This window comes from Hyla sarda, chromosome 3 (genome assembly GCF_029499605.1).
Source record: "Hyla sarda isolate aHylSar1 chromosome 3, aHylSar1.hap1, whole genome shotgun sequence".
Taxonomy (NCBI): domain Eukaryota; kingdom Metazoa; phylum Chordata; class Amphibia; order Anura; family Hylidae; genus Hyla; species Hyla sarda.
In genome coordinates, this window is record NC_079191.1 from 390,565,795 (window position 1) to 390,588,187 (window position 22,393).

Genomic DNA, 22,393 nt, shown 5'->3' on the forward strand with positions numbered 1-22,393 from the left:
GGAGCCAGAAGAAGTGCGGACCCGGGGAACAGGTAATTATAAAACCAGGAATGGGGGGAGGCAATGGGGCAGCGGCGGTCTCTGGCCAGGGCGGTGCGGTGTAGGTTGCGGTGCAGTGGTGGTGGTGGGGGGTGTGGTCACAGTGATAGAACTCAGGAGGACCCCAGGAAAGGCAGGGAGAGAGAAGCGGGTGGCAGCAGCGGTCTCTGGCACCGCAAAAATCCGCTGCAGTCTATTGATTTAAAGCGCCCGCTTTAAATCCATGATCTGCAGCGGTGTCACCGGGGGGGGATAAATAGCCGATAACTTATACCGGAATATCGGTATAAGTTAACGGCTATCGGCCCTAACCTCCACAGAGTATCGGTATCAGCCCTGAAAAATCGATATCGGTAGATCCCTAGTTTTGGGTATGGGGAAAAAACTGACAATTATGCTACAGGATGCAAAACAGACACAACCAGATGCATTTTTTAGCATACGGTTTTCAACGGAAAGTCAATGCATACGGTTTTCAATACGGTTTCATACGGTTTTCAAATTGAAAACGTATATGGTAACTGTATTGCAAAAACGTGATGTGAACCCAGCCTAAGTAAATTACAATTATGCTTGTTTTGGTATGCACTTTAATAGACAGAAAGTTTAACATAATGTCAGTGCCCATTTAAGCCACCGTGCTATAGCAATATTCATAGTACAATTTTATTGGAACAAGAGTAGATGGATAAACAGATGGCTGGAAAGATAAGTGTGAAGTAGGGCTGCACGATATGGGGAAAATGTGCAATTGCGATTTTGGGCGTAAATATTGCGATTTCGATATGCGATGCAATATAATAAAAAAAAAAAAATGGTGAAATCCCCCCCATTTCATGTCCAATCGCCTCCATTTCACATCTACCTACCCATTTTATGTCCACCGCCTATTTCACATCTCCCCCTTGTCACTTACTCCCCCCGGTCACATCCACCACCCTTGTCACATCCCCCCCTTGTCACATTCCTCCCCCCTCCCCCTCACCTTGTCACATCCCCCCCTTGTCACATTTAACCCCCCATTGGTCACATTCCCCATTGGTCACATTCCCCCTTGGTCCCATTTTGACCCCCCCCCCCCGTCACATCTTTGTATTCTTGTACTGCAGCAATACATTGGGTTTCCCGGGCGGATTTCAAATCTTCCGCGGGACCCAGGAAACCTAGTGTATTGCAGCAGTAAAAGACCTTTCACCATCAGCCAATCACTGGCTTGACACGTGACACCACTGCGGCCAGTGATTGGCTGAAAAGGGTGTACTAAGAAGAGAGGAAACTCCGGAGCGAACGGAGACGAATCTGCTGGGATCGGGACTAGGTGAGCAGAAGGTTTTTTTATTTTTCTCCCTGTGCCCTTAGCTCAGTGTTTTTCTAGCAGGGTGCCTCCAGCTGTTGTGAAACAACTACTCCCAGCATGCCCGGACAGCCTTTGCCGGTCCAGGCATGCTAAGAGTTGTAGTTTTGCAACAACTGGAGGCCCCCTGGTTGGCAAACACTGACTTTTAGTATTTAAATTAGTTTTTACGGGAGCCGGCCCGAGCAGATAATCGCATGTTTTCCCGAGGGGCCGTATCGCTATATCGCAAAAAGCAGTTTTCATAAAGGTGGCTATAAGCTGCAAAGCACTTTCCCTGTCTGCAACAATCTCAGGTTTAGTAACTTTATTGGCTCATTTTATACTTCTTTTACTGTTAGACTTTAGGAGGTAAATGAGAGGAGGACTGAGGAATATTCTTCATTTCTACATGGACGTCCACCACAGATGCGGAGGCTCAGGTATAACTTCGGCTCTGGAATAATATTTGGACTGACTGATCAGAACTTTCCACTACACATTGGGGGAAATTTATGAAACCTGTTGCCATGGCAAACCAATCAAAATGCTTCTGAAAAATAAAAGAAGTGATCTGATTGGTTGCTATGGGCAACTGCCCCACTGATCCTCTGCACAGGTTTGGATAAATCTCCCCCAATATATTTCTGTTTAATCTGGAAAAGTTCTCTGTCCATTCATGGTATTGGAGATATTGTGCAGCTGGAAGGAAGCAACATGGCCGCCAGGCTGTGGTGATGTCACATTCTAAATGACATCACAAAGAACCAGAAGCAATGAAACCCCTGCGCACAGACATTTCAGCACCTTTGGATTCTTTACTTAGCGGTGAAGACTTCAATTCACTTAGGAAGGGCGAGCTAAATCATATATTTGGCGTTTACTTCCTGCTTTGTGTTTTTGTTATTTTCATTTTATTTACTTTATTACATCCGGGCTAAAACCACCTGAGTCTAGAGAGGGAGGACCTACCTCCATCCCAGGACCCATGGGTTCCCGGGAAGTGCGCGGCATGAATGCCGGCAATATCGCATGGCTGCAGCGTCCAGAAAATGCGGGTAAGTAATATTATTAAGAGACCATTTTAGCTTATGTTTTATATCAATATTATTTAAAAAAAAATGTAATTTTCTTAAATCTTCATATATTTGTTCTCACTTAGGCCAGACTATTCGCCGGGAACGGCTAAGATCTGATCAGCGTAGAAGGGCGGAGAGGATGCAGGCCAGGGCTGATCTTCAGCGGGGAAGACCATTGGGAGGAAGGGACAGAGGCCGCCCCCAAGTGAGACCACCACCAGCTGAGGGCAACCATGAGCGAGAGTGGCCCCCCCAGATACCAGCCGACAGGCCCAGCAGGAGGGAGACCATTCAAAACCTGCCCAGACGTCCATCAAGACCTGAGGAGATGTGTGCCATCTGTCTGGCAGAGTATGAAGAGGGAGAAGTGGTCACTGTCATTACATGCGAGCACCAGTTCCATCACCCGTGCATCGCCCGGTGGCTACTAACAAAATCCCACTGCCCCCTGTGCCGAGAACGCTGTTTCCCTCGTAGGAGATAAGCAAAAAATAAATTAATTAACAACTTAATTACTGAAGTAGTTCTTTAAGACAAGTATTCATGTGTATGTGGAGATTTGGAGAGAATGCAGTTGGCCGACAGCTATCAGAAATGTACCACCAGCTTAGGCCTGTGTCAGGGAAGAGGTAAAATAGAACCTTTATGGGGGTACAGGCCTTGGGAGGGAGATTCCTATGATAATGCTGTGTGTACTGGTTGTACTAGCCTCCTCTGACCAGCACCATAGAAGCAATTATTATATGCATCCACTAGCACTCATCTAAGGCACCTTTCACACTGTGTAAAAACGGATGTATAACAGATGAATTGACGTGTGCTAATGGCCGGTACCGAGGAGCCATTCAGGGCTCCCAGCTGGGTTTTTTAAATTAACAATGTGAGTGGCAGTGGGGGCCATATGTATATTAAAAGCGCTGTGGAGGGCAAGATATATAGCCTAAATATCTAGCCCCCCAGCGCATTTATAAAGATATGACCCCCACCAGCGCCTATATATATATATATATATATATATATATATATATATATATATATACCCCCCGCCAGCCTATATATCTAGCCCCCCAGTGCATTTATATATACTCCCCACCAGCACATATATATATCCCCCCCGCAGTGCATTTATAAAGTGACCCCCCTCCCCCCCAAAGAATTAGTCATAATATGCCACCGCAGAGCTATGAATGAAAAGTATATCTATCAGCAGCGCATAGTGCCAGCAGCCAGCCGGCCCGATGATGCTGATAGAAATACTTTTCATTCATAGCGCTGCAGGGGTATATGTATATATGTATATATATATATATATATATATATATATATATATATATATATATGCGCTGGGGGCAGACACATAGCGTTATCTGCCCCCCCACAGCGCTTCTATATACATATCCAGCCGCAGTGCTATGTATGAAAAGTATTTCTATCAGCATCATCGGCCAGCCGGCCCCCCACAGCGCTTTTAATAGGGATGTCAGATACCATTTTTTTAAGACCGAGTACGAGTACCGATACATTAATTCTAGTACTCGCCGATACCAAAGTACGAGTACTTATATTTAAAAGGAATCTGACCCCAGGGTGACCAGGGTTTCTAGCGCTTTTTACCGTGCTGATATGTGGGTTCCTTGTTGTGTACAATGGAGGCAGCTGCTGTAGAATGAGCCAAGATTTCTCTCTTCTCCATTGGACAGAACAGGGAATTTGCATTGGCGGTGAGAACGATGATCACATGGTGAGCAGCGGTAGAAACCGGGTCACCTGCACTATCTACCTATAAATTCAAATTAGTGCAGGTGACTGCTGTAAGATTGTCTTTAATAGTAGGTAGGGATCAACCGATTATCGGTTTGGCCGATATTATCGGCCGATAAGATTTTGGACATTATCGGTATCGGCAATTACCTTGCCGATATGTCGATAATGCCCCACCCTCCCAGGCACCGCGACTGACCCCCCCCATGACCCACCGCCTTTAGACAGTGGGCCCCCCCTTTAGACAGCAGCAGGGCCCGCCCCCTTTAGACAGCAGCAGCCCCCCCCCTTTAGACAGCAGCAGGGCCCCCCTCCCCTTTAGACAGAAGCAGGGCCCCCCTCCCCTTTAGACAGCAGCAGGGCCCCCCTCCCCTTTAGACAGCAGCAGGGCCCCCCCTTTAGACAACAGCAGCCCGCCCTTTAGACAACAGCAGCAGGGCCCTCCCCCCACTTTAGACAGCAGCAGGGCCCACCCGCTTAGACATTAGTAGCAGCCCCTTCCTTGCAGGCAACTCACCTCCTTTATCAGGTGCTGGTGCTGCCGCTCTGCTGCCCCGTTCTCCCTTCCGTATCGTGTCGTCCTATGGAGGAGCATGAGACATACACGTCACTCTGCTTCCTCCGTAGCGTTACGCTGGGCACAGGGGAGGAGGCGGAGTGACGTGTGTGTCACATGCTCCTTTATGGAACACTATGATGCGGACGGGAGGATGGAAGAACGGGGCAGCAGAGCGGCACCAGGTATCGGGCATGGTATCGGGAACATTAAATGAGTCCCCGATACCATGCAAATGGCTAGTATCGGCAAAACGGGTTAATAGCGCGTGGCAAAACAATCGGTGCCGCATGCTATTGGCCCAGGCTATCATAAGCCGCCAGGACTGACCCGGTATGATGCTGGGTCACGGTGTGACCCCATTTTAAATACCGGGACCGTGCACAGGGCGTACAGGAACGCCCTGCGTCCTTAAGAGGTTTTCCAGTTTCTATGGTAAAGTATGTTGTATAAGCATGTTACACCTCTTAGGCAGAGTTCACACATTGGAAAATTTGCTAATGTATTTTTATTGTACGGATTGTAATTTTTTGATCTTGCTGAAGTTTTCGTCCAAAAATCAGCACATAAAATACTTAGCCAAATGTTTCGATATGTGAATACAGCCTAAGAAATGCGCTAGCAATAACCACATGGCAAAACTGCAATCATTTTGCCATTCTGAAACGCATGTGGTTTTTCAAATGAATTTTTTGCAGTTTCAAAACACAACAGAACTGCAAAAATTTTTTTTAAAACAAGACAGATAAGGTTGATAAAGAAACTGGCAGCCTGAAGGTGCCAACAAACCATCAATACTATCAGCTGAACAGTTATCTCGACACCAAGTCCCCCCCAACACACACACAAACAAACACACGAACATTCAGCTTGGTTGAGCATTCATGTGTTCTAAATGGATGAGAGGTAGAGAGTAAGCTCCTGCCAGACAGTTGGGTAGTTGTTAACCCCTTAAGGACCAAGCCCATTTTAACCTTAAAGGAGTAGTCCAGTGGTGATTCAGTGGTGAGCAACTTATCCCCTATCCTAAGTATAGGGGATAAGTTGCAGATCGCGGGGGGTCCGACCCCTGGGGCCCCCCGCGATCTCCTGTACGGAGCCCCGACAGCCCGCTGGAAGGGGGCGTGTCGACCTCCGCACGAGGCGGCGGCCGACACGCCCCCTCAATACAACTCTATGGCAGAGCCGAAGCGCTGCCTTCGGCAATCTCCGGCTCTGCCATAGAGATGTATTGAGGGGGCGTGTCGGCCGCCGCCTCGTGCGGGGGTCAACACCCGCTATCTCGGCGGAGAGCCGGGGCCCCGTACAGAGAGATCGCAGGGGGCCCCAGCGGTCGGACCCCCCGCGATCTCAAACTTATCCCCTATCCTTAGGATAGGGGATAAGTTTTTCACCACTGGACTACCCCTTTAAGGACCAGGCCAATTTTATTTTTGCATTTTTGTTTTTTCCTCCTCGCCTTCTAAAATCCATAACTCTTTTATATTTCCATTTACAGACCCATATAAGGGCTTGTTTTTTACGTGACCAATTGTACTTTGTAATGAAACAAGTCCAATTTTACCATAAAATGTATGGCAGACGCCAAAAAATATTGTTTTAGGGAGGAAATTTAAATGAAAACCACAATTTTGCACACTTTGGAGGGTTTCGCTCACACTGTACACTTTACGGTAAAAATGACATGTGTTCTTTATTCTGTGGGTCATACGATTAAAATGATACCCATGGCTAGATACTTTTTTTTTTTTAATCTAAAACTTTTTGTACAAAATCAATAATCTAAAATTGCTCTATTTTGACCACCTATAACTTTTTCTGTATATAGGGCAGTATGAGGGCTCATTTTTTGTACCATCATCTATACTCTTTATTGATACCACATTTGGATATATAAAATTTTCAGAAAATTTTTTATTAAACATTTTTTATAAAATGCAGCATTTAACAAAAAAGCGGCAATTGTGGACTTTTTTTTATTTTTTACGTTTACACCGTTCACAGTTTGGACATTTACGCACGCGGCGATACCAAATAGGTTTCTCAAAAAGAAATGTTATACGCTTTTTGGGGGTAAAGTGGGAAAAACTGGCAATATTAATTTTTATTGGGGAGGGGATTTTTTATTTATTTATTTTTTTTACATTTTTAAACTTTATTTTTACACTTTTTATGTCCCCATAGGGAACTATCTATAGCAATTATTTGATTGCTAATACTGTTCAGTGCTATGCATAGGACATAGCACTGCTCAGTATTATTGGTGACCTTCTGCTCTGGTCTGCTCGATCTCAGACCAGAGCAGGAGACGCCGGGAGACGGACAGAGGCAGGTGAGGGGACCTCCGCCCGCCATTACAGATGATTGGATTGTCACGGCAGCGCTGCGGGCGATCTGATCATCTATTTTAACATGCGCGTTGCCGCAGATGCCGTGATCTGTACTGATCACGGCATATGGAGGGGTTAATGGCGGACATCCGCGCGATCGCGGATGTCGGCCATTACTAGCGGGTCCCCGGCTGCTGCTAGCAGCCAGAACCTGCCGTGTATGATGTGAGCACCGCTCTGATGCTCGCTGTCATACGCAAGACGTAAATGTATGTCCTGGTGCGCAAAGTACCACCAAACCAGGACGTACATTTACGTCCGTGTTAGTTAAGGGGTTAAAGTGGTACTCCACTGCCCCCTAACGCTTGGAGTGGGTTGCGGGGGTCATGACGTCACGCCATGCCTCCTCAATGCAAGTCTATGGGAGGGGGCGTGTCATCCACCACGCCCCCTCCCATGGACTTACATTGAGGGGGCGTGACGTTACGACCCCCGTACACCCAGCGTTCTAAACAAATGCCGGCTGCTGCACAGAGATTATGGGGGTCCCATCTAAGGGACCCCCATGATCTGACATCTTATCCCCTATGCTTTGGCTAAGGGATAAGATGTCTAGGGGCAGAGTACCCCTTTAAAATCTAACAAGCCCAATGCTTCTTTCTCTCCATATGATCTGAAGAGTCGGCAGGGACAGTGGACCCCCGTCAATTATTAGGTCAACAGCTATTTAACCCCTTAAGGACCGAGCCCTTTTTCACCTTAAGGACCAGAGCATTTTTTGCAATTCTGACCACTGTCACTTTAAACATTAATAACTCTGGAATACTTTTAGTTATCATTCTGATTCTGAGATTGATTTTTCGTGACATATTCTACTTTAACTTAGTGGTAAAATTTTGTGGTATCTTGCATCCTTTCTTGGTGAAAAATCCCCAAATTTGATGAAAAAAATGAAAATTTTGCATTTTTCTAACTTTGAAGCTCTCTGCTTGAAAGGAAAATGGATATTCAAAATAATTTTTTTTTGGGTTCACATATACAATATGTCTACTATATGTTTGCATCATAAAATGTATGAGTTTTTACTTTTGGAAGACACCAGAGGGCTTCAAAGTTCAGCAGCAATTTTGACAATTTTCACAAAATTTTCAAACTCGCTATTTTTCATGGACCAGTTCAGGTTTGAAGTGGATTTGAAGGGTCTTCATATTAGAAATACCCCATAAAAGACCCCATTATAAAAACTATACCCCCAAAGTATTCAAAATGACATTCAGTAAGTGTATTAACCCTTTAGGTTTTTCACAGGAATAGCAGCAAAGTGAAGGAGAAAATTCAAAATCTTCATTTTTTACATTCGCATGTTCTTGTAGACCCAATTTTTTAATTTTTGCAAGGGGTAAAAAGGAGAAAATTTTTACTTGTATTTGAAACCCAATTTCTCTCGAGTAAGCACATACCTCATATGTCTATGTTAATTGTTCAGCGGGCGCAGTAGAGGGCTCAGAAGGGAAGGAGCGACAAATGGTTTTTGGGGGGCATGTCACCTTTAGGAAGCCCCTATGGTGCCAGGACAGCAAAAAAAAAAACATGGCATACCATTTTGGAAACTAGAACCCTCAGGGAACGTAACAAGGGGTAAAGTGAACCTTAATACCCTACAGGTGTTTCACGACTTTTGCATATGTAAAAAAAAATGTAAAAAAATTTGCCTAAAATGCTTGGTTTCCCCAAAATTTTACATTTTTAAAAAGGGTAATAGCAGAAAATACCCCCCAAAATTTGAAATCCAATTTCTCCCGATTCAGAAAACACCCCATATGGGGGTGAAAATTGCTCTGCTGGCGCACTACAGGTCTCAGAAGAGAAGGAGTCACATTTGGCATTTTGAAAGCAAATTTTGCTCTGGGGGCATGCCGCATTTAGGAAGCCCCTATGGTGCCAGAACAGCAAAAAAAATAAAAAACACATGGCATACCATTTTGGAAACTAGACCCCTCGGGGAACGTAACAAGGGGTAATGTGAACCTTAATACCCTACAGGTGTTTCATGACTTTTGCATAAGTTAAAAAAAATTATTTTTTTTTACCTAATATGCTTGGTTTCCAAAAATTTTTACATTTTTAAAAAGGGTAATAGCAGAAAATACCCCCCAAAATTTGAAGCCCAATTTCTCCCGATTCAGAAAACACTCCATATGGGGGTGAAAAGTGCTCTGCTGGCGCACTACAGGTCTCAGAAGAGAAGAAGTCACATTTGGCTTTTTGAAAGCAAATTTTGCTCTGGGGGCATGCCGCATTTAGGAAGCCCCTATGGTGCCAGAACAGCAAAAAAAAAAAAAAAACACATGGCATACCATTTTGGAAACTAGACCCCTCGGGGAACGTAACAAGGGGTAATGTGAACCTTTATACCCCACAGGTGTTTCATGACTTTTTTTTTTTTACCTAAAATGCTTGTTTTCCCAAAAATTTTACATTTTTAAAAAGGGTAATAGCAGAAAATACCCCCCAAAATTTGAAGCCCAATTTCTCCCGAGTACGGCGATACCCCATATGTGACCCTAAACTGTTGCCTTGAAATACGACAGGGCTCCAAAGTGAGAGCGCCATGCGCATTTGAGGCCTAAATTAGGGACTTGCATAGGGGTGGACATAGGGGTATTCTACACCAGTGATTCCCAAACAGGGGGCCTCCAGCTGTTGTAAAACTCCCAGCATGCCTGGACAGTCAGTGGCTATCTGGCAATACTGGGAGTAGTTGTTTTGCAACAGCTGGAGGCTCCGTTCTGGAAACAGTGGCGTACCAGACGTTTTTCATTTTTATTGGGGAGGGGGGCTGTGTAGGGGTATGTGTATATGTAGTGTTTTTTACTTTTTATTTTGTGTTAGTGTAGTGTTTTTAGGGTACAGTCACACGGGCGGTGGTTCACATTAGTTTCTCACTCCCAGCATGTACGGTCTATCAGTGCATGCTGGGAGTTGTAGTTTTGCAACCGCTGGAGGCTCCGTTTTGGAAACAGTGGCGTACCAGACGTTTTTCATTTGTATTGGGGAGGGGGGCTGTGTAGGGGTATGTGTATATGTAGTGTTTTTTACTTTTAATTTTATTTTGTGTTAGTGTAGTGTAGTGTTTTTAGGGTACACTCGCACGGGCGGGGGTTCACAGTAGTTTCTCGCTGGCAGTTTGAGCAGCGGCAGAAAATTTGCCGTAGCTCAAACTTGCAGCCGGATACTTACTGTAATCCTCCGCCCATGTGAGTGTACCCTGTACGTTCACATGGGGGGGGGGGGGGGGGGAATACCTCCAGCTGTTGCAAAACTACAACAAACTCAGTGTTGGTAACAAACTCAGTGTTTTGCAACCAGTGTGCCTTCAGCTGTTGCAAAAGTTACAACCCCCAGCATGTACGGACAGCGGAAGGGCATGCTGGGTCTTGTAGTTATGCAACAGCCGGAGGCATACTACATTGACTGGGGATGCTGGGGATTGTAGTTATGCAACAGCTGGAGACACACTGGTTTGCTACTTAACTCAGTGTGCCTTCAGCTGTTGCAAAACTACAACTCTCAGCAGTCACCGACAGCCAACGGGCATGCTGGGAGTTGTAGTTATGCAACCACCCGATGCACCACTACAACTCCCAGCATGCACTTTAGCTGATTGTGCAAGCTAGGAGTTGTAGTTATACAACAGCTGAAGGTACACTTTTCCATAGAAAGAATGTGCCTCCAGCTGTTGCAAAACTACAAGTCCCAGCATGCCCATAAGGGCATGCTGGGAGTTGTGGTGGTCTGCCTCCTGCTGTTGCATAACTTTTTGCATGCTGGGAGCTGTTGCTAAGCAACAGCAGGAGGCTGTCACTCAGCTCCTGCTGCTGCTCCACGATGCCGCCCCACAGGTCAGTCCCGCCGCCGTCGTCGCTCCTGGGGCCCCGATCCCAACAGGGACGGCCCCGATCAGCCAGTAATTCCGGGTCATCGGGTCACTGGAGACCCGATTGACCCGGAATCCGCCGCAGATCGCTGGACTGAATTGTCCAGCGATCTGCAGCAATCGCCGACATGGGTGGACATAATGACCCCCCTGGGCGATATGCCGGGATGCCTGCTGAACGATTTCAGCAGGCATCCGGCCCCGGCTCCCCTCCGGCTAGCGGCGGGGGCCGGAAATGCTCAGGGCGTATCCATACGCCCTCGGTCCTTAAGGACTTGGAAACGGGGGCGTATGGATACGCCCTATGTCCTTAAGGGGTTAAAGTGTATGGGCACCTTAAGGGTAGGATCACAATGAGAGGATATGCAGCATATTTAACGCTGCGAGAAATCTGCCAAGTATCGGGAAATACGCTGCGTATGCGCTACGAGCTGAGACACAGGGCTTTCCCCACCGCATTCCTGTGTCGGCAACAAGGTTCGTGAACTCCTGTGTACTATCTATTATGTGTGGTGATCTCGATATAACAAAACAATGTATACCACTAACCATTACCTGGAAGGCAACTGGCGAATCATCACGGACAAGTGTTGTTTCAGGTTCATGACCAGCGGGGAGGTCGGTGCTTTGTGGGTTTACAACCTGGTCATCGGTGCTAGAGGGAACGTCTGTCCTAAATGACTGCCAGTCATCAGACTCTATCTTCTGATCTCCAAAGGCAGCCCAAGAAGAAGAACTTCCTCCCTGATCATCCTCAAAAGCATTCCATTCTGAAGGTGGCTGAATACTGCACACTGTACTGAAGTCAGCAAAGTCATCAGAATCTTGTTTAACACTTGAGTCTTTTTTTGCCAAGGATACAAAGCTCCCAAACTCATTAAACTCATCGGGTTCCTCGGACACCCACTGTTCAGAAGATTTGCCTTCAGAAGATAACTTTCTTGAAGAGCCTGCCAGTTCCACCCGAAAAGCTACATTTGTATCCTTAAAACTATCAAAGTCATTATCATTTACTTCCGTCACTTTGGAAGGCAGTTCTAAAGGTTCGTGAACGTATTTTTTATCCAGTGTGACATCGTCCGTCACAGGAAGTGCAGCATCGCAATCTCCAAAAGCATCAAATTCTGGCTCCTCGTTAGAAGCCATCACGGTATGACCACTTTCAATAGACTCAAGTTCTGTCTTTCTAACATCCTTTGATAGTTCCAGTGATTCTTCATTAGGAGGGGAATTTATTATAGTAATAGTCTGTTCGTCCTCTTTTGGACTTTCTGTAGTTTGTGAAGTATTTTTGGTTTCCAGTGAATGCATACTATCAGAAATATTGGATTGTAGCGTGGCTGACATCGCTTCATGTGGAGGAACACCGTCAAGTGCTAACGGATCGGGTTCTTCAATATCTTCTTGAGGAAATGGGTCAGGTAAGATTTCCATAGCAGATGAGATGCTGCCATGTTCAACTTTACTTGAATCAGTGCTAACATTAATACTTTGAGTCTCCCCTTCATGCGAACCTTTGGGTGGTTGCAACTGTGCCTCATTTACACCAAGAGGGTCTTTGCTCGAAAATGTAGCAAAGTCTGCAAAGTCATCTCCAGGGCTCGGTGGTGAAAAGTCTATACTTAAATCTGTACTGTGAGAACTGATTGACTTAAACCCTTTAGAATGTCCCATTCTGTCCAGATCTTGTAATCCCTGAGGGTTGTCACAATCTACCCCTGCAAACCCATTAGTCAGATTTTCCAGATTGTGTGTTTTCTCACCATTACAAGTACTATCTATTTGTTCCTGGCTTCTACTTATTAAACTAACATTATCCACACAAGTCAGATGGGTCTCTGAGTTTAAAAATGTTGTGTTCTCCCCTGAGCTCCCTTTATTATCAAGTGCAGCAACATTGAACTGGGTGGTATCGTGGTTTATGTTCGTCTCAAACACAGAACAAGGTCCCTTTTTAGAAATCCCAATCTCGGAGATGTTCTCATTGGCTGTGATGGAGGTAAGGCTAGAGAAGTTATTTACATTATCCGAGAACTCATGTATCGGTAAAAAGTGTTTGGATGGTATAAAGTCCTCTCTAGTCTTGGAATAACCCGAGTCAAAGTCGGCAAAACCAATTCCAGGGCTACTGACATCAGAAAATCCTCCGAATTCTCCAAACCCGTCATCGTCGTCTTCATCTGCAACACTGTCAAGAGGAGGTGGGGATGAAGAATACATTCGAATAATTTCTGGCTCCATAGTGTAAAGTTTTCGTTACGGCAGCAAAATTACACCTAAAATAAAACAAAGAAGGGCTATATTACTATACACACATTTTGCCAAACAAGGTTATTCAATCTATCAAACAAAAAGTTATACAGTGATAACTCAATTCACAATGGCCTCAACATACAATAGTTTCAACATACAACGGTCTTTTCTGGACCATCGTAAGTTGAAACCAGACATACAATGTACAGACAGTCCAGATCTGTGAAACGTGTCAATGGCTGGAAGAACCGATCAATCAAAATGGGCATTCACTGGTAAAACCCCTGTATTACTGAAGCGTATGCACTGACTGGTGTCTGATAGCTCCCCCTACAGTACAGAGAGGTATTACATGTTCTGTACACTTTACCTGTACCAGGGTTAGCTGCTCCTTTGGACACCAGGTGAGGACGACTCCATTACATTTTTAGGACATTGTGTGTACTGCACAGGACCCTGAAGAAGCTCCTGTCCTCTACATAGACCAGTGCTTCCCAAGCAGGGTGCCCCCAGCTGTTGCAAAACTACAACTCCCAGCATGCCCGGACAGCCTTTGGCTGTCCGTGCATGCTGGGAGTTGTAGGTTTGCAACAGCTGGAGGCTCCCTGCTTGGGAAGCACTTACATAGACAGTGATTTACAGCTCCCAGCAGATCGTTCCTACTTTTATATATAAGGACTTGCTTTATCTGTATTAGTTATCTACTTTTTTTTTTTTTTTTTTTTTTTATTCTCACTTTTTCCTAATTTTGGATGACATTTTGGTGCCTTTAGAACCAATTACCAGGTTTCCATAGAGTTCTGGTCTCAACATACAATGGTCATCCCAGAACCAATTAATAACGTCTGTTATTAATAACAGGCTATGACTGGTTAAAACGGGTAATGTAAAAATACCATAGACTATAATGGGATTTTGTAACTGCCTTATAACAGCCGTTTTTAAATTTTTTATTTTATTTTTTTTAACAGGTCATTATAACGGATCCTTAAAACTGAGAATTCTATAGCGTGAAAGCAGCCTTAGCTACTTCATAGTGTTTTATAGGAAAAACTAAAGGCCCCACAAAAGAAAAAAAAAAGTATATGGGGTACATGTATTTGGGGTCTCCCAACTACTGAACAGATGAGGTCAGGGGAAGAAGGATCGGGCATGTTTGATTCTAACTGATGGATCCTTCTTGTTCCTCACGTGCTTTCATGTATACGTTGTTAGGCCGACCGCTATCACATATGTATGGGTACTTTATATTCCAGTTTACTCTGCCTTTCGGGTATGTTCACACATAATGGAAAATACTGCAAGTAAATCTGCAATGGAAAATCCCCACCAAGTGGTTAAAATGTTACAAAGTATAAACATTTAGGCCCTCATTTACTAAGGCTGGATTCACATCACGATTTGAGTATCCACTGCACAGATACGATATCAGGCGATTTGAGCTTCTGAAATCGTATCTGTGCAGGGACAGGTACTGACCGATACGGAGCCACTAACTATTATGGGGCTGCGGACCCGATCGTAGTCTGCTAGTGACTACGATCTGGTCCTTTTCTCAGCATGTAACATTTTTGACACAGACTGAAAATCGTATCTGTCAGTACCTGTCCCAGCACAGATACGATTTCAGGCGACCTGAGATTCTAAAATCCTATCTGTGCAGCAGACACTCAAATCGTGATGTGAATCCAGCCTAAAGTCCAAACGACTCTTTCTCGGTTATTGCGCCTAAATTTTAGTCGCAACGTATGTGCGACTATTTATGCTACCAAATTTTAGTCACACAACCGACACATTAGAAAACACTCAGAGTGTTTTTTTTTCACTCTGGAATGGGCGTGTTTTATACAAAAATGGGCGTTTTACCAACAAAAACCAAAAAATACTCTGAGTACTTCCAAAAGAGAAAAAGTGTGAGTTTGCCTCACACAATAACCGACAGCCAAGAGGCCGAGTGAAATTCCAAAAATGGAGTGATTTCTAACAAGGGACTGTTTGCCATTGTGTTTTTTGTGAAAGTAACTTGTTTTATAACCTGAAAATTTTGTACAGTTTATCACTTTTATGAATAAAATATTGAATACTTTTGTGATAGTTACTGTTTATATATTTTTTTTCTTTTTAACACATTTGCAATATTCGGTTTAAATCAAATTAAAGGGGTATTCCAGGAATTTTTTTATTTGACTATGCTACAGGGGCTGTAAAGTTAGTGTTGTTCATTATATAGTGTCTGTACCTGTGTGTGACGGTTTTCTCACAATTCTTCTTTGATTTTCACTCCAATATTTATTTTTACCAGCATACAAAATGACTGTTGTCTCAGATTTTTCCCAGGTTGCAATGCGGCCGAGACCTGACTCACTAGTCAGCTGATGACAGGGAGCCTGTCTGCTTTAATGGGTGGAGGGATCAATCTGCAACTAATGCAACAGCTGGAGGCACCCTGATTGAAAACCACACTGATCTGAATAGATGCAGCTCTTTTATGTTTCAATGGGTGGGGTGTAGGGCTGTAACGATTAATCAATGTAATCGATAACGGGATTCGTTGTGGACGAATCCCATTATGGAATAATCACCCGATTCGTTGTCTGCCATCAGTGGCAGCAGTAAATGAATGAATGAAGCCGACTAGGGATCGACCATTATTTTTTTTAGGGCCGATACCGATAATCTGTGGAGGTTAGGGCCGATGGCCGATAACTTATACCGATATTCCGGTATAAGTTATCGGCTATTTACCCCCCCCCCCCACACACACACCGCTGCAGATCATTGATTTAAAGCGGGCGCTTTAAATCAATGAACTGCAGCGGCTTTTGCGGTGCCATAGACCGCCGCCCCCACCCGCTTCTCTCCCCCTGCTTGTCCGGGGGTCCTGAGTCCTATCACCGCCACCACGACCGCCTACCCATCCCCCACCCCCCACGACCACCACCCGAACAGCTCCGCGCCCCACTGCACCGCCCCGGCCTCATTGCCTTCCCCATCCCCGGTTTTATAATTACCTGTTCCCGGGGTCCACTCTACATCTGGCTCCGGTGGCGTCCTCCTGAGCTGTCACTGTGCGCACTGACGGTGATGTCGCGTCACGTCACTCGTCATTGCGCACAGCGTAACGCAGGACGCAGCAGGAGCCAGAGGTAGCGTTGACCCCAGGCCCCGGGAACAGGTAATTATAAAACCGGGGATGGGGGCGGCAATGGGGCCGGGGCAGTGCGGTGGGGGGTACGACGCAGTGCGGCGGGTCAGTGAGGGGAGGCGGTCGCGGTGCGAGGGGCATTATCGGCATATCGGCAAGGTAATTGCCGATACGATAATGCCCAAAATTGTGATTATAGGCCGATAATATCGGCGAAACAGATAATCAGTCGATCCCTAAAGCCGACATGTTTCCGTCGCTGCCCTGCTCCTAGTGCAATCAGCGCACTGCCGGTGTGAGGTGAGATTTCCGAACGCGCTAGGAGCAAGGCAGCAGTGGGGACATGCCGGCGGCGGAAGCAGGGCTTAGACCGCAGCCCCCACCCTTGTAGACAGCTCACCTGCAGCTGTCCTCTGTTGGGTGCTGCCGCTCCGCTGCACAGTTCTCCTGTCCGCATCACGTTGTGCTATAGAGGACCATGTGACATACACGTCACTCCACCTCCTCCCCTGCGCCCGGCGTAACGTTACGGAGGAAGCAGAGTGACGTGTGTGTCACATGGTCCTCCATAGCACAACGTGATGCGGATAGGAGAACTGTACAGCGGAGTGGCAGCCCCTGACAGAGGACAGCTGCAGGTGAGCTGTCTACAACGGTGGGGCCCTGCTGTCTAACGGGGGGGGGGGGGGGGCCTGCTGTCTAACGGGGGGGGCCCTGCTGTCTAAAGGGGGGGGCCCTGCTGTCTAAAGGGGGGGGCCCTGCTGTCTGAAGGGGTCTGTAAAAGCAATGGTCTGCTGTCTGCACATATACGTGTATAGCAGTGCTATATAAAAAAAAAAAGTAAAGATAATTAAAGTAAATGTAATGCTCCCCCAATAAAAATTAGCTCCCCCTTTTCCTATTGCTATACAAAAAAAAGTAAAATAATTTTTTCTCTTACATATTTGATACTACCGCATGGCTAACTGTCTGAACTATTAAAATATTAGTGAATCATTAAAATTTTTTTGTTATAGTTCAGACCGTTACCCATGCGGCAGTATCAAATTTACGCTGGTTTCTGTACAGGATCATTAATGATCCTGTACGGCAACCGGCATAAAACGAAAAAAAAAATATATATACAATTGCTACTGTTTGGTCACATCACATGCTAGAAACTTTTAATATGGCCATTGTACATAGTTTTTCAAGTAGAATCAGCTGAACCCCCTTTTTTTGGCATTTTGACATTTTTTTCGATTAATTGATTAATCGATAAAATAATCGACAACTAATCGATTATTAAAATAATCGTTAGCTGCAGCCCTAGTGGGGCGGCTGATGTGTGGGAGGAAGGAAGATGGAATTGTGTGATTTGTAGTGGAAAAAAAGAAAAGCCAAACAGGAAATACTAGTTCACAAACAGCGAGCCACAGTGTTATGGTAATCTGATGACTTAGCCATTTAGCCCCAAAATAAGCGCAGATCCTTCCTAAGCATGTCCAATACTGTCTGCCAGGTACATACTAAAATCCCCTTATGGTGGAGAACCCCTTTAACACCCAAGCTGATAAACAAGGATAATTGTTGTAATGTTTTAAAAATTCTAACACATGAATACTTTTGATTCATGGAAATATTTTTAACCTTAAGAACGCAGATGATTTTTACCTTAGGACGCAGGCCTTTTTTCCACATCTGACTACTGTCAGGCTGGGTTCACATCACGTTTTCTCCCATATGGGAGCGCATACAGCAGGGAAGAGCTAAAACCTTGTGCTCCCGTATGTTTTCGTACGTGCTCCCGTATGTAATTCATTTCAGTGAGCCGGCCGGAGTGAAATGTTCGGTCCAGTCGGCTCCTTTTTGCGCCGTATGCGCTTTTTCCCCCGGACCTAAAACTGTAGTCAACCACGGTTTTGGGTCCGGTTGTCGAAGTGCATACGGGGCAAAAATGAGCCGACCGGACCGAACGTTTCACTCCGGCCGGCTCATTGAAATGAATTACATATGGGAGCGCATACGAAAGCATACGGGAGCGCAAGGTTTCAGCTACCCCATGCTGTATGCGCTCCCGTATTGGAGAAAACGTGATGTGAACCCAGCCTCACTTAAAGGGGTTCTCCGGTGCTTACACATCTTTTCCCCTATCCAAAGGATAGGGGATAAGATGCCTGATCGCGGGAGTCCCGCCGCTGGGGACCCCCGGGATCTTGCATGCGGCACCCTGTTTGTAATCAGTCCCCGGAACGTGGTCGCTCAGGGTCTGATTACAGACGACCACCGGGCTGGCGGCGTGTGACGTCACGCCTCCGCCCCCGTGGGACGTCACGCTCCGCTCCTCAATGCAAGCCTACGGGAGGGGGCGTGACAGCTATCACGCCCCCTCCCGTAAGCTTGCATTGAGGGGCGGAGCGTGACGTCACACGCCGCCGGCCCGGTGGTCGTCTGTAATCAGACCCGGTGCGACCACGCTCCGGGGACTGATTACAAACAGGTGCCGCGTGCAAGATCCCGTGGGTCCACATCGGCGGGACTCCCGCGATCAGGCATCTTATCCCCTATCCTTTGGATAGGGGAAAAGATGTGTAAGCACCGGAGAACCCCTTTAAAGCATTAGTAACTCTGGGATGCTTTTACTTTTCAGTCTGATTCAGAGACTGTTTTTTGGGACATATTCTACTTTATGTTAATGGTAAAATTTTGTCGATACTTGCATCATTTCTTGGTGAAAAATTCCAAAATTTTATGTAAAATTTTAAAATTTAGCATTTTTTTTTTTATTTGAAACTCTCTGCTTATAAGGAAAATGGACATCCCAAATAAATGATATATTGATTCACATATAAAATCCCCACGGCATACTATTTTGGAAACTACACCCCTCAAGGAACGTAACAAGGGGTACAGTGAGCCTTAACACTCCACAGGTGTTTGACGACTTTTAGTTAAAGTTGGATGTGTAAATGAATAATTTTTTTCACAAAAATGCTGGTTTTTCCCCAAATTTTACATTTCTACAAGGGGTAATAGGAGAAAATGCCCCCCAAAATTGGTAACCCCATTTCTTCTGAGTATGGAAATACCCCATGTGTGGACGTCAAGTGCTCTGCTGGCGAACTACAATGCTCAGAAGTGGAGGAGCCCCAATGAGATTATGGAGAGAGAATTTGGTTGGAATAGAAGTCGGGGGCCTTGTGCATTTACAAAGTCCCCTGTTGGTGCCAGAACAGTGGACCCCCCAACCCCACATGTGACCCCATTTTGGAAACTACACCCCTCACAAAATTTAATAAGGGGTGCAGTGAGCATTTACACCCCACTGGCGTTTGACAGATCTTTGTAACAGTGGGCTGTGCAAATGAAAAATAAAATTTTTCATTTTCACGGACCACTGTTCCAAAAATCTGTCAGACACCTGTGGGGCATAAATGCTCACTGCACCCCTTATTACATTCTGTAGATTCTAAAATGGGGTCACATGTGGGGGGGTCCATTGTTCTGCCACTATGGGGGCTTTGTAAACACACGTGGCCTTCAATTCCGGACAAATTTTCTCTTCAAAATCCCAATGGCGCTCCTTCTCTTCTGAGCATTGTAGTTCGCCCGCAGAGCACTTAACATCCACATATGGGGTATGTTCTTACTCAGAAGAAATGGGGTTACAAATTTTGGGGTGCTTTTTTCCTATTTTCCCTTGAGAAAATGAAAAAGTTAGGGTAACACCAGCATTTTAGCAAAAAAAAAATTTTCTTCATTTTTCCATCCAAATTTAACGAAAAATCGTCAAACACCTGTGGGGTGTTCAGGCTCACTATACCCCTTGCTACGTTCTGTGAGGGGTGTAGTTTCCAAAATGGGGTCACATGTGGATATTTATTTTTTTGCGTTTATGTCAGAACCGCTGTAAAATCAGCCACCCCTGTGCAAATCACCAATTTAGGTCTCAAATGTGCATAATGCACTCACTCCTGAGCCTTGTTGTGCGTCCGCAGAGCATTTTATGTCCACATATGGGGTATTTCCATACTCAGGAGAAATTGCGTTACAAATTTTGGGGTCTTTTTGGGGGCAACACCAGCATGTTAGTGTTTTTTTTACACTAACCAGCTGATGTAGACCCCAACTTTTCCTTTTCATAAGGGGTAAAAGGAGAAAAAGTCTCCAAAATTTGTAACTCAATTTCTCCTGAGTATGGAAATATCCCATATGTGGCCCTAAACTGTTTCCTTTAAATACAACAGGGCTCCGAAGTGAGAGATCCATGCGCATTTGAGGACTAAAATAGGGATTGCATAGGGCTGGACATAGGGATATTCTACGCCAGTGATTCCCAAACAGGGTGCCTACAGCTGTTACTAGACTCCCAGCATGCCTGGACAGCCAGTGGCTGTCCAGAAATGCTTGGAGTTGTTGTTTTGCAACAGCTTGAGGCTCCGTTTTGGAAACACTGCCGTACAATATGTTTTTATTTGGTGGGGGGGGGGGGGAATTGGGGACAGTGCAAGGGGGTGTAAATGTAGTGTTTTACCCTTTATTAGGTGTTAGTGTAGTGTAGTGTTTTTAGGGTACATTCTTACTGACGGGTTTACAGTGAGTTTCCCGCTAGGAGTTTGCGCTGCAGCAGAAAATTTGCCGCACCTCAAACTTGAAGCAGGAAACTTACTGTAAACCGGCCGTGTGAATGCACCCTGTACATACACATGGGGGGGGGGGGCAAAACTACAACTCCCAGCATTTACTGACAGACCGTGCATGCTGGGAGTTGTACTTTTGCAACAGCTGGAGGCACACTGGTTGGTCGTGGTAGAAAAGAAATCCAGAAAGAAAAATAATTTCCTCTGTAGAATACAGCTGCTAATAATTACTGGAAGGATTAAGAATTTTTTATAGAAGTAATTTACAAATCCGTTTAACTTTCTGGCACCAGTTTATTAAAAAAAAAAATTTCCACCTGAGTACCCCTTTAAGATAGTCTGCTGACTCTGAGGAAGCAGATATCTACCGCTATTATTACAGTCATTATTGTAAATCATTCTGACACATGAGATCTGCTTTACATCAGAATATAACTCATCTCTTCCACCCAAGAAGTAAAGTATAAAACTGTAGATGTGAGCGCTGACAGCAGAGAGTGGATGTTAAAAATGCCATAAATATATGTCCATCCAAATACGTAAGCCATTCCGTAGTGTCTTTTAAGAGCTTTGGTCCCATTAGATCTGCTATAAATCACATGAAGCTTTTTCTAAACGTTAAAGGGGTACTCCGCCCCTAGACATCTTATCCCCTATCCAAAGGATAGCAACGGATAGCAAAGGATAGGGGATAAGGTAGGGGTGGAGTACCCCGTTTAAGCTTTTTTTTTAAAAAGACCCTGACCCTACAGGGTGTTTGTGGGTTTTTAGGCTGCACTCACATGTTTGCATCCAAACGTATTGAAAAGGAAGGCAAAAAAAAAAAAAAAAGGGATAAAATCATATGCTAAGGAATCAAATTTGAGGAGTCTGAGAATCATATCTGTCAGATGTATGAATGTCCAGAGCAGATAAGGTGCAGATGCATCTGAAACGTGCAACTTTTTGTACTGTTAGAGGTTTTATAACAATAAAAAGGACACAAGCATCTGCACTTTATCTGCACTTTTTAACACAAGTAATTTACAAATCTGGACTTTCTGGAGCCAGTTGATATATATAAAAAAAATTTTTTAAAAAAACAGTTTTGCACTGGAGTATCCCTTTAAAGTCATCGGAACCCACCTATTTCAGTGGCAGACTATGTAATGTGCATATAGGAGCCTCATGACTCTCCACCAACAGGTCACATCAATGTTGGGGAGAAAACAGTCAGGCATGCCGGATTTCTATTACCTTATCTGTTGTCTGTCAGCAGCTTCCATCTCACAATACATGTACACTCAGCTACGACAAGTATGCATGCGCATTGGAGAAGGGATTAGCTGTTCGATAAATGTG

The 22,393-nt window shown here is 45.1% G+C and overlaps 2 protein-coding genes across 5 annotated transcripts in view; one reads left to right on the forward strand and one right to left on the reverse strand.

Annotated features, from left to right (window-relative positions):
* Window positions 1-22,393, reverse strand: part of AFTPH (aftiphilin) — a 174,014-nt gene that overhangs the window by 142,853 nt on the left and 8,768 nt on the right. For all 4 annotated transcript variants that reach the window (XM_056567961.1, XM_056567963.1, XM_056567962.1 and 1 more), the window contains exon 2: window positions 11,591-13,311. In XM_056567961.1, coding sequence (XP_056423936.1) covers window positions 11,591-13,276 — 1,686 coding nt within the window. In that variant the 5' untranslated portion in view covers window positions 13,277-13,311. The remainder of the gene's footprint in view (window positions 1-11,590; window positions 13,312-22,393) is intronic.
* LOC130362870 (uncharacterized) lies at window positions 1,639-3,183 on the forward strand. The gene is made up of 2 exons (XM_056567968.1): window positions 1,639-2,430; window positions 2,535-3,183. The coding sequence occupies exons 1-2, from the start codon at window positions 2,361-2,363 to the stop codon at window positions 2,933-2,935; spliced, it is 471 nt and encodes a 156-aa protein (XP_056423943.1). The 5' UTR covers window positions 1,639-2,360; the 3' UTR covers window positions 2,936-3,183.

Coding starts and splice junctions, on each gene's coding strand:
- LOC130362870 (XM_056567968.1), top strand. CDS start 2,361: ATGGGTTCCCGGGAAGTGCGCGGCATGAATGCCGGCAATATCGCATGG. Junction 2,431..2,534: donor GCAGCGTCCAGAAAATGCGG/GTAAGTAATATT, acceptor GTTCTCACTTAG/GCCAGACTATTCGCCGGGAA.